The sequence below is a fragment of the Gadus chalcogrammus genome, chromosome 18 (genome assembly GCF_026213295.1).
Source record: "Gadus chalcogrammus isolate NIFS_2021 chromosome 18, NIFS_Gcha_1.0, whole genome shotgun sequence".
Classification (NCBI taxonomy): Eukaryota; Metazoa; Chordata; class Actinopteri; order Gadiformes; family Gadidae; genus Gadus; species Gadus chalcogrammus.
This window is the reverse complement of record NC_079429.1, coordinates 19,232,238-19,244,927: the sequence shown is the minus strand read 5'-3', so window position 1 is coordinate 19,244,927 and position 12,690 is coordinate 19,232,238. Positions and strand designations below refer to the sequence as shown.

The 12,690-nt window shown below is 45.5% G+C and overlaps 1 protein-coding gene across 1 annotated transcript; it reads right to left on the bottom strand.

Annotated features, from left to right (window-relative positions):
- Window positions 1-3,573: 3,573 nt before the first annotated feature.
- On the bottom strand, window positions 3,574-10,316 carry fh (fumarate hydratase). The gene is made up of 10 exons (XM_056576625.1): window positions 10,085-10,316; window positions 8,910-9,041; window positions 8,479-8,589; window positions 8,160-8,336; window positions 7,466-7,648; window positions 6,771-6,936; window positions 6,140-6,343; window positions 5,565-5,692; window positions 5,312-5,465; window positions 3,574-4,502 (listed from the first exon to the last, which is right to left on the bottom strand). The coding sequence occupies exons 1-10, from the start codon at window positions 10,202-10,204 to the stop codon at window positions 4,360-4,362; spliced, it is 1,518 nt and encodes a 505-aa protein (XP_056432600.1). The 5' UTR covers window positions 10,205-10,316; the 3' UTR covers window positions 3,574-4,359.
- Window positions 10,317-12,690: the final 2,374 nt, after the last annotated feature.

Below are 12,690 nucleotides of genomic sequence, written 5' to 3'. Positions count from 1 at the left end.
CTAAGGTTTCAAAAGCACTTGCCCATCGGGCAAGTACAGGTCAGGTTCAACTTTCCCGAATGTAATGTTCACTTGCCCAAATAATAATCAGAATCGTGAACGGGCCTCATTTTGCCAGGCACCCGGCCTGGTTTTGGGGGGGCTCAGAAAAATCATCCCAGCTCAGACTGAAGCTGAATGTTAGCTTCCACACATGTGTTTAAAAAATAACAAACTTCTCTTCGTTTACTTATTTATCGAGCGGTCACATCGTGCCATGAAGTGATTTCAGTCCACAGTTGCAAGCTATCGCCAAGTTATATGTAGACCTGCATGATTTGATGCAAATGTACATAACTAAATGTCAGAGGTAGTAGCAAAGATATGTCTTTTTTAACTTTCAAGTTTCTTGTAGCTCTAACTGAATAATCACAATCGCGTTTCTAGTAGGTTGTCAGTCACGATACTGGATTTTCTAACTTCAACACTATTCCTGGAAAAAGATCGATATTCTATACCATTTTCGATATCAGGGGAAACGTTTTTTTCAGGAAAGAACATACCCAAAGTAAAGAGATTATATCTCCACAACTGCAAGGGCGATAATGTCATCTTTGGGCCAAAAGAAAGATTGTTGTGCAAGTGAAATATTCAATGGGGATAATACTTGGTTAAAGTGAATAAAGCCATGGAACACAGCATAAGTGGAAGATAACATTTCCACCTGAAATAATTATCAGTATCAGTTGGTCGTTAACAGTTGGGAGCGCTGTCTTACTATGAGACACAAATAAGGTAGATATCTTACAATTTTGACACTTGACACCTCTATTTAAAGTTCAGGGCAATCGAATGCACCAAGCCAAACACTCGCAAATAAATATATGGCCACTAGATTGCGCTGAAGAATATGTTTTCTGATTGAAGGCAATTTACCTATTTCCTAAGAAACCTTCTCTTATTCATTGATTGAAAACACCATGTTAAGTTGCAAAATTTGGCCCAGATACTGGATAATCTGTTTATGGCGGTTTTATTCGATCAGAATCAACTTTGTGGAAAAAAATCACAAAGGTTATACTTCATTTTTGGTTGTTAAAAGAAAAGGGGACGTTTCTTCTTAAGTTGTTATTTGCGAGTTTTAGTCACAGAATGATATGGTTTGGACTGTTGGAATAAGTGGAGGCTCAGCTTTCATGTAATATATACAGTAGTTTGTGAGGGTCCAATTTCGTGAAAAAGATCGCTATTGCTGTGCGCATGTGCACAGTTATGAAACACAAAACCGTGTTCTTGACTTTCCTTGATAATTTGCCTCAATCCAAAGTACTTCCAAACTGCACTCCTCCATCACTACTCCATTTAACTTATACCTAAACCGTTCGCGGAGGTGCTGCACTTGAGATGCTAGCTGTGTTGGCTAACCTTTAGCGAATCACTGCCAGAGACCGCACTGCGAGTGAGTGACAGAAGGCGGGGCTATATTCGCACTGAAGCGATGCGTGTCTGTTAACTCGCTTTCCGAGAGAAGAGAAGACAGCGCGCTGATCAATTGCAAATACTTCTATATTGTGTGGTTTTGCGGAACAATAGGTTGTTCTGCAGTTTCTAAAAACATTTGAATAAATAGCTTTTATATTAACATCCACCCAAAATCCACTTGCCCGTTCGGGCAACCAGAAAAAATCTCAACTTGCCCAAACATTTTTTTTACTTGCCCCGGGCAAGCGGGCAACCGTTAGTGTCAACCCCTGTGGATCATTCGACTGATAAGGGACCCAAGAGGCGACTGTCGGTGGAACAAAAGAAGAATGGACCAGAAAAGAGATCAGACACGAGTGAAAGGGGAACTATGCAACTTTTTTGGCTTGATTTACCTTAATATAACAGGCTAGGAGTCATTGTGATGGTTCCATTATACATTTCTGTTCGATTGTTCGTTGTTTCAACTCCCCCTTGCGCATCTTGGCGGAGAAAATAAATATGTTTCTGCCGGCGACCCGCCGCCCACTCTCGCGGGAGTCTCGGGTCTCGCGAAGTAACGAATTGCTTTGCGGCACAGACCCCCAAACACGGAACCGGCTCGATATAAACACAAGTAACTTAGGGATTGTTAAATTCATCATAGATCAGCCGACTAAAAAGAGACAGAGAAACCCAATGTCGGAGGAACAGAAGAAGAGAAAAGGGAGACTGACCGACAGAGAGGCCAGACACGAGTAAACGTTGGGCAAGCTTTTCAGGAATAGCGTGAACTGAAAGAAAAAGAAGACTTCAAATCAGACTCCGACTTGGCCGTGTTGCTTTTGAAATTGAAAGTACCCTTTGGTGAACTTTGTCTTCGTGGTATTCTTGATGTTGATAGTCTCTGTACAAATGTGTTTGCTCAACCATTTTGTTGTGAGCCCTGTAAAAATTGTTTTCTCGACCGTTTTGTTGTGAGCCCTGTATGTTTCTAGCTTGCTTGGTTGCAACCATATAAACACCTTTGTTTCCATTGGTGTTTTGCTGTTCGTCTGTCTCGTCCCCCAGATACAGACTGAATCCCCGAATCCAGGTTCTTGTTTATTTAGATTATTATGTTGGCCAACACTCTCACACTGATTGTTCTGTTCAACCTAAGATAAAACAATTATAATCTAGGATATAAATTCTCCCCGTCAACTATAAAAAGGATGGCTTTATGTTTATTGCAATACAAATACACCATTTTAAAAATGTATAACCTTGCCTACACTTTATGAACATTTACTTTGGACATGGCTCCACGCATTCGCCGGCATTCTTTGAAAACAAATGCACATGGCTCGCGTAGAAGTGCATGGGGAAGGGTCGTCAACGAGTTGTTACGACAGTGTTGTAAAATATCTACTACGAAGCTGTAGGGGGCGCTGTGTAGAGAAATGTGCGTGCCAAAACCAAGAAAACAGCGAAGAAATTCCCGAAGTTGCATAGTGGGCCTTTAAGTGTTACACGTCTGATTGGTGGAACTCGCTGTTACGATGGAAACGTTTACCCGCACCCGCGAAAGTCAGTGCTGCAGCCTGCCACTGAACTCGATCGCTTACTACAGAAGAACCATGATTTCCTTAGATTAATGGAAATTTAGAGTTGTTAGAGCTGTAGTGGGAATGATCTCTACACGTGGAAAAATACTCATCCCATAAAATGATTTATGAGATAAGTAGTACCTTCACTCGTTCACAATATATATATATTGTACAGTCTTGTACCTTTGCCTTTTTTTTCCGTTTATTTATTTCGGCCCAAATCAAATGTGTTATGTCACGACGAACTTGAGGGATAATTGGCTTGGTTCCAGTCTTAAAACTCTTATGTATAACGATTTTCTGAAAAGTCAATGGAGTAAATGAAAGGCAAATTTACTTCTGGAACCTGAGCCGTTCAAAAAGGGGGCGGTCACTGTTACGCTGTATTGTAAAGAGCTGAAACGCTGCCCCCTGGTGGCTATCCGACCAGAAACAGGGCACAGGTGTCAATGGATGAGTGCAAGTGTTGTATATTGTACTTCCTAAGCAACAAATCTAATCAAGAATAATAACGGAATTAAAAAATAACCAACCCAATAGCATAAATACAGAGCCTGAGCCAGGTGACATGGATGTCATTTATTATAACGCGTGTGTGCTTAAAGTAAATTGCATGTTTATAAATCGTTCATTTGTAGGTTTTTTTTACCCTTCTCAGGTCAATCAAAAAATAAGTTTGTTAGTCTAACACCCATTAGTCACTTACTACAGCAAGCTAATTTAAACATCACTTTACTTACATGCATCACAGTTTATAGGCAACTCAATAATGAATACTATTGTAATGGTAAATAAACTCCCTATAAACCGACAGACATGAGGAAAGATTATAAGACTGGACAACAGAAGTGATCCAGCGCTAACCCTATCCATGTGTCCCCGAGGTTTCTTTCAGACCCACAATGTTGGATATTGGGTGTGCATCTTTGACATAAACCACTGTACATCTGTTTCAATTGTTTATTTTACACAAACATGCGCAATGAAACCGACACCAGCTGTCCTGAACCCCTCAGACAGACCTGAACTGTAGTGTGGATCTCCCCTTTACACACCGTCAGGTATCCCTCCTGTAATATTGGAACAAGTCGCGCTATTCTTTGGCTATAGCATAATGTCAGCATCATGAATCACAAGGGAGCTTTGTAAAGGTTGGGATGAGTTGAATTGGCAAAAGGTCCTTGAAGCACATTAACCCCCCGGCCGTGTCCTCCTTCCCTGGCTCTGCCCTCCACCTCCACCTCCCATTCCCAGGGCCACTGGATACTTCTATTCCCCTACAGATGCTCTTGTTTCTCCAGGGAGCCGGTGCTGGTGGCGGTGCTGGTGTTTATTTGGGGCCGAGCATGTCGCTGGGCCTCACCCACTGGTCGAACTGGTCCTCGGTGACGTAGCCCAGCTCCACGGCCATGGCCTTCAGCGTGGTGCCCTTCTTGTGGGCCGTCTTCGCTATCTGGGCCGCTTTGTCATAACCTGGAGGGAGCGAATACAGTAATACATGAACCACAGCAGTCAGGGCAGCTGAGCTTCCCGTCTTCCAGGAAGACAGGAAGCTCACAAAACTCTGTTCTGAGTTTTGTGAGTAGGGTTTTAAGATGGTTTATAGAGGGGGGAAATGTACCACATGTATCTGATAATAATTAGGGATACACCGATGTATCGGACAAACATCGGTAACGGCCGATGTTCGCAATCGGAAAATAAGATGACATACACAGACGGCAGCGGCCGATGTTTCCATGTTTAATGCTTCCTCCTCTTGAAATGCCACTGGAACATGTCTTACAAACTGCATTTCGCTGATCTTTCTCCGAGACCGTGAAATACTCCCACACGGCCGACATTTTCTTTCACTTTTAATGGTAAACAAACCACAGGGCGAACAGGACACTGATGCAGGGCAGGACACCGATCAGCGGAGGTGTCTTGCTTCGCCCTGAAGGAATAACCCCCTACGATAATGACTGGCGATGTTCTATACATTATCCCGCTTATTACACGGCTACGACTAGTCTGCCAAAGACATTGACGTCGCTTAGCAACCGAAGACGCTGGGGTTGACAAGTTACTGGACTACTTGCAGAGTTATACCAAAGACGTCATTAGAGGCAAAAAATCCTTTCTTTTCCTTGACAGCGGTCAATTATAGTTGGTGAATTATCAAATATAATTCACCGCCGGAAGTTGCGAAGGGCCCATGCAAGTGAACGGAGCGTTCCGCGGCATTAAGACCCGTGTAATAAACTTGTAGAATGTGTGTGTTGTGAGGTCTGAGGACTCACCAATGTGAGGGTTAAGGGCGGTCACCAGCATGAGGGAGTCGTTCATCAGCTGGTTGATGCGCGCCGTGTTGGCCTGGATGCCCACCACACAGTTGGTGGTGAAGGAGACGGAGGCGTGGCCCAGCAGCTGGGCCGAGTTCAGCACGTTCTTAATCTGAGAGTGTGAGTGAGCGAGAGAAAGAAAATAATGTTACCCAAGTATAATGAAAGTGGAGCGTCCATGACACCGATCCGGTCTACTCAGGTGTTGTACCATCATGGGTTTGAAGACGTTCAGCTCAAAGTGTCCGTTGCTGCCTCCGATGGTGACGGCCACGTGGTTCCCCATCACCTGGGCTGCCACCATGGTCATGGCCTCGCACTGGGTGGGGTTCACCTTGCCTGCTCACAGTGTGTGACGGAGAGACCAGGCCCAAGGGGTTAGGGAAAGGCCATCCCTAAAATAAAACTCAACTTGTAATCTGAAACTGCTCCAAATGTCGACAGCTGGACAGGCAGAGGGACACAGCCACTGTGTGAGTGAGTGTCTGCCAATGTGTGTGTATGCGTCTGTCGCTGTCTGTATGCGTCTGTCTGTGTCTATGTGTGTGGATATATTTCATCAGGGAAGAGATGCCCCGATTGGTCAGAAATTTGTCCGGAGTAAATCTAAATAGTTTCCAACAGAGGCTGACGCACGAAACGGATCTACTCTAACAGCTGAGGGACAGCCATGCCCTTCAGGCTCCCTACAGTGTCAGTAGGGCAGTAGGGAGAGGGACAGACCTGGCCTGATGCTGCTGCCTTCAGGCTCCCTACAGTGTCAGTAGGGCAGTAGAGGGAACAGACCTGGCATGATGCTGCTGCCCGGCTCGTTCTCCGGCAGGATGAGCTCCCCCAGGCCGGAGCGCGGGCCAGAGCCCAGGAAGCGCACGTCGTTGGCGATCTTCATCATGCTGACGGCCACCGTGTTCAGCGCCCCGCTCAGCTCCACCAGCGCGTCGTGGGCCGCCAGCGCCTCAAACTTGTTGGGGGCCGTAATGAAGGGCAAGCCTGCGGAGGCGGGACACACACCTGCTGTCACCCAGGGGGGACTCACTCTGTCACACACCTGCTGTCACCCAGGGGGGACTCACTCTGTCACACACCGGCTGTCACCCAGGGGGGACTCACTCTGTCACACACCTGCTGTCACCCAGGGGGGACTCACTCTGTCAGACACCTGCTGTCACCCAGGGGGGACTCACTCTGTCACACACCTGCTGTCACCCTGGGGGGACTCACTCCGTCACACACCTGCTGTCACCCTGGGGGGACTAACTCTGTCACCCTGGGGGGACTAACTCTGTCACCATGGGGGGACTAGGGTCAGACTAGTACCGCTACCCTCTCATTACCAGGACAAAGGAAGGGTCTGGACGGGGAACATTTCTACAGACACTAGACCAGAGGGTCCTGCCCCCTGGGAGCGTGGTCTTGCCTGTGAGGGAGGCCACAGTGTCGGCCACCTTCTCGGCGAAGCCGATGCGTGTGTTGAGCCCCGTGCCGACTGCTGTGCCGCCCGCCGCCAGCTCGTACACCCGGGGCATGGCCGCCCTGATCCGGGCCATGCTGTACTTCACCTGCTGCACGTAGCCGCTGAACTCCTGCACACACACACACACACACACACACACACACACACACACACACACACACACACACACACACACACACACACACACACACACACACACACACACACACACACACACACACACACACACACACACAGTCTCTCAAGTTCCTGGTCATTTGTTCATTCGCTCCTACAAAAGGCTACTAAAAAGGTTGAGATAGAAGACTTTCACCATGATTTTAGTTGAAACTATATTTGCTTGCCAAACAGTTAAACTCTCCACCAGGCCCCACCCCTCGCCTAAAGTAGACAGAGCAGCTCCAGGATGTGTGAACACGTCTCTGATATCTACTTATCTCCAGAGATCCTCCGGGGTTCATGAGTGAAAGGCGTGTGTGTGTGTGTGTGTGGTCGTGTCAAGACAAGCGCGCCAGCAGTTAAAGACCCCCTTCAAGCGGGAAGCCCGCTTGTCATGGAGATGCTGGGCTGCCTGCTCAAACCACAACAGTATCCTGGAGTAGCCAAAAGGGGCCGCTGGGCTCTCGGGGGGCCACTACCTGTCCAAGAGAGAGGGGCACGGCATCCTGCGTGTGCGTGCGTCCGATCTTGATGATGTCTTTGAACTCGTCGGCCTTGGCGGCCAGTGCGTCGTGGAGCGCCTGCAGGCCCGGCAGCAGCACCGTGTGGACCTCGGTGGCCGCAGCGATGTGCATGGCCGTCGGGAAGGTGTCGTTGGAGCTCTGGAACAGGCACACAACCGATGGGTTTACCGTGTGTAGGAGCCGGGGAAATAGTCAAGAAAACAAGAGACGCTCTTCTTCTTCACATATGTACAATTAACTGCTACAATGTATAACATATGACCAGGCATCGTCGTGAAACTATGATCCAAGTTGTAGCAAAGAACAAGAAGACAAAGCAATAGTTACAACATTTTTATAATCTATAATCATAGCTACATTGACATCTTGATCTTTATTAGGATATCTATTATGTAGAAGCTTTGGGGCGTTCATCTGTGCAAAGATCCCATATTGGTCTCCTACATCTATGGCCAGGAGGACCTCCAAGTTAAACACTAAGAAGTACAGTTCACAAATACAAAAGGTCCAGAGACGACAACAGTGGATCTACAACTAGCTGATCTCATGCAGTTCAACAAATAGGAATGATACACGAGGGCCTCGTGATTCATACAGTCAACTGTCGCTGCAGGGGGTGAGAGCTCAGTGTGTGTTTGAGGAGTGTTACCTGGCTCTTGTTCACATGGTCATTGGGGTGGACGGGGTCTTTGCTTCCCAGCTTCCCTCCGAGGATCTCGATGGCTCTGTTGCTGATCACCTCGTTGACGTTCATGTTGCTCTGAGTGCCCGAGCCAGTCTGCCACACCACCAGGGGGAAATGCTCGTCCAGTTTACCTGATGCTACCTGGGGACCGCAGACAGAGCTCAGGGGGGGGTGCTCACTATATTCCTCCAGATAAATATACCAGGTTGTGCACGTTCGTGCCCATGGCGGTTTGACTCCCTTATTTATTTATGTCTGTGATTGGTCTGTGAAGCTGCTCTACCTCATCTGCAGCCAGGATGATGGCATCAGCAATCTTGGGGTCCAGGCCGTAGTCCTTGTTCACCTCTGCTGCGGCTCTCTTCAGGACCCCAAAGGCCTGGATGACCTGGATCTGAGAGGTACAGCACAAACAATAAATCATGGGGGAAAAACATATTTTGAAGCCCCAATATTAAAGCTGTCCCTTCCCCCAACAAGTCGTTTTTCCTGTAGACATTGTCTTTGGAAAAGTAAATAAAACAATAAAGAAAGAAGACACTTAAGGAAATAAAATATTTCCACTTATATTTGTGTAGGCAGTGGGTTCATGTTTGTCTACACAACATTTGGTCTGTATCTTAATTATTGAAACGATCAGGGTTGAAACATACAGATATTGTGGATATATTATCAAAACAGTGTAGAGTAACAATCATTAGTCTCCAAACTTACGGGCATCCTCTCAGATGGACCCCCTATCTTGAAGTTCATGGTGGATCGGACCGTCTGGGCGCCATAGTACTTATCCACCGGGACTTTCAGCTCCCCAAAGGTGTCCGCCTCAATCCTATACTCTGAACTGGCCTGTACGTACCAACACATAAAGGGCGGGAAGAAGTAGACAGCAAAAAGTGCATTGGTCATGAGCTGTACAATGTGCATGCATCACATGCGCAACATTATATAGTTATTTGAGGTCAAAAGTGTGATTGAGGTCTAAAGTGTGTTTGAGGTCTAAAGGGCGCTTGAGGTCTAAAGTGTGTTTGAGGTCTAAAGTGTGATTGAGGTCTAAAGTTTGTTTGAGGTCTAAAGTGTGTTTGAGGTCTAAAGGGGGCTTGAGGTCTAAAGTGTGTTTGAGGTCTAAAGGGGGCTTGAGGTCTAAAGGGGGCTTGAGGTCTAAAGGGGGCTTGAGGTCTAAAGTGTGTTTGAGGTCTAAAGGGGGCTTGAGGTCTAAAGGGGGCTTGAGGTCTAAAGGGGGCTTGAGGTCTAAAGGGGGGCTTGAGGTCTAAAGGGGGGCTTGAGGTCTAAAGGGGGGCTTGAGGTCTAAAGGGGAGCTTGAGGTCTAAAGGGGGGCTTGAGGTCTAAAGGGGAGCTTGAGGTCTAAAGGGGGGCTTGAGGTCTAAAGGGGGCTTGAGGTCTAAAGTGTTTTTGAGGTCTAAAGGGGGCTTGAGGTCTAAAGGGCGTTGACACTTCCCAAACCCACCCTTGCCCTGCCTGGCCGCCAACCATGCATATTGATAAAGTGGTGTGTCTCCAGGTTCTTGACGGCATGTATCAAACAATCCGAACCACGGATGGACCGAACCGGAACTAACAGTATGCTCGGTGTAGCTCAGCTGAAGCAGAGGTTTTCATAAACCTGACTTTGACCTCTGGTCTAGGCACGGAGATGCTAACTGATGACAGACCCCAGCAGTGATATCATCCGACTACAATAGCTCATTTGGGTACATATGGCGACGAAACCACTAGGGGAATAGGAGTCACTCAGAAACGCGTCTGACCACACACACACGCACACAGCGGGTTATATAGTTATAGTGTGACCAGTAACTCGTTCCATACGGCTAAGCTATTGCTATTAAGGTCATTGGGGCTAACTGAATATATAAAGTATTAAAACCTACCATTCTGCAGGGGGTGACGGCCGCTCCAACGACAGACCTGGTCCTTATCCTGGTGAGGGGTCTATGCAGGGACACGGTGCTGCAGCTGAACCGCTGAACGCTTCGCAGAGAGCGGTACATGGCGAGCTGCGTCCGGTACGAGATGAGGGCGGAACCTTAGTAAACCAACCACACTCTGTCTTTGAGGGGCGGAAACATATCAACGGAACAATACGGCCGGAGTTAATTAAAAGCAGCACAGATTTGGTGCTACGTCACGTGTTAAATGCTCACGAGGCATCCGTTATAAATAGACATATCATAAATAAATGAATAGATACACGTAAAAGTTAATAAATAGGTCTACTTAGAAATAAATAGGTATTCATGTTAGTAAATAAATAGGTTCCAATATCAATAAATATACAGGTTTAAATAACAATAAATAAACAGGTCTAAATAGCAATAAATAAATAGGTCTACATATCAATCAATAAATAGGTCTTCATATAAATCGATGAACAGGTCTATATATCAATAAAGAATATGTCTGCATATCAATAAATAAATTGGTCTACAAAGCAATTATAACAGTCACGCAAGACATTAATATGTATAATAATGTTCCTCCCGGGATCAACTATAGATGTGTTTATTTATCCGTCGTACTCGTTTTTGGTTAAATTACATTACTATGTATTTGAAAGATTCCCATTTACCACATCATCGATAATAGGACGTTGGTTGAAATAAAAATAATGTCACAGAAATATGCAATAATAATGAACTAGAAAATGCATTTCCTGGAGAAAATGCGATGAGTGCTGTAGTACAAAGTGAGGTTGAAAATATTTCAACCTCTTATATCAAGTGAAGGGATTTGAACAAAAGTTCAAAAGTCTAAATGGAGTAAACAATGTAAACATGCACACCATTTAAGACAATTTAAATGATTGGAAACAAATAAAGTGACAGCTGAATGAAAAGCGCATAAACTTTGCTAAAAATGCAGAAATGTAAAATTAATTGAACTGAAGAATCAGAAAGGTCAAATGAATTGCCCTGCACCGCTGGTATGTGTGTGAGTGTGAATGTGAGTGTGAGTGTGAGTGTGAGTGTGAGTGTGAGTGTGAGTGTGAGTGTGTGTGTGTGGTTGTGTGTGTGCGTGCGTGCGTGCGTGCGTGTGTGTGCGTGTGCGTGCGTGCGTGCGTGTGTGTGTGTGTGTGTGTGTCTTTAAGAGAAGAGCGAGCTGGTGTGTAAAAGAGGCCCAATAGAGCGGGAAAAAACGCCCAATCTGGCGTCAACGCCTGAAGTAACGTCCTCCAAAAGTAGACCAACCGGCAGGGTGGTCACGTGGTTCAGGTAAGCCGGTATAGTTCCAAAACACGCCGCGCTGCCGTGTTCTTCAATGGGACAGACAGCAGCGATTGCAATGTTGAATGGTAAATATAAATTAAAAAAAATACTTTTCTGACTATTGTTGCATATTTGTAAATGTCAGTTTTACATTTGGAGTGGTAGGGTGACAACTGCAAGCTACTTGGATACGTTTTTAAGTTTGAGGGAAAGCTTCACGTTCCTGTAAGCATGTGTAGCACTAGGCTACTGACTTTAGTGGCTTAACCTTACTACATCTGTTCTGAGATCAAAGAAGATTCAAGATGTTAATTTTTGCGCAACTGGAGTATTGGAATTTCTTGATTTTGCTTGTAATTCCGTTCACTTACCCGTGGTCAGAGAGCGATTGAGAAAGCAGAGAACAGTCCATTTAGCATTTAGTTTCCAGGCAACTTCTTCTGATGAGGCAGGAGCTGACCACACAACAATGATACTTTTAAGACTAAGACATTAAAAGTATCACATATATTAAAGAATAACAACTCAATGTTGGATGTATTAAATAGTATTTTTTTTATTAAACAATGGGTGAGACAACAATAGTGTGTGTGTGTGTGTGTGTGTGTGTGTGTGTGTGTGTGTGTGTGTGTGTGTGTGTGTGTGTGTGTGTGTGTGTGTGTGTGTGTGTGTGTGTGTGTGTGTGTGTGTGTGTTTGTGTGTGTATCCAACTTGAAAAACAAGAATAAAGTGAAGGAACAGGGATGATTATTGTATATATAAGTATGTTAACAAGAGAGGAATACGGTGAGGAAACATTGACATCTACGTTTCGAGACGATTGCAACAGTGCCACACATGATCATATTTGAATATGTTTCGGGGTAGTAATTAGCTGTCGATTTTGGAGGCCTTTATCAATAATGACCAGCTATAGATTTGCTTCCCGATGGAGATTTTTGACAAATTACATGTTAATTAGCATCTACACGTTAAGCTGAGTCCAATGAGATCAAGCTACACCGAGATCATGTCCTAGACCTAGGTGTACCATGTAAAACACATGTTACCATTAGCTAGAGTGTCGTTCTTGGTGTCATTGGACTCAGCTCAACGTGTAGATGCTAAATAACATGTCATTTGTGACAAATCTTTATCGGGAAGCAAATCAATAGCTGCTCAGTATTGATTAAGGCCTCCAATTTCAACAGCTAATTACTACCATTAAACATGTTCGAATATGCTCATGTGTGGCACCGTTGCAATCTCCTGGAAGCGTAGATGTTGAAGGA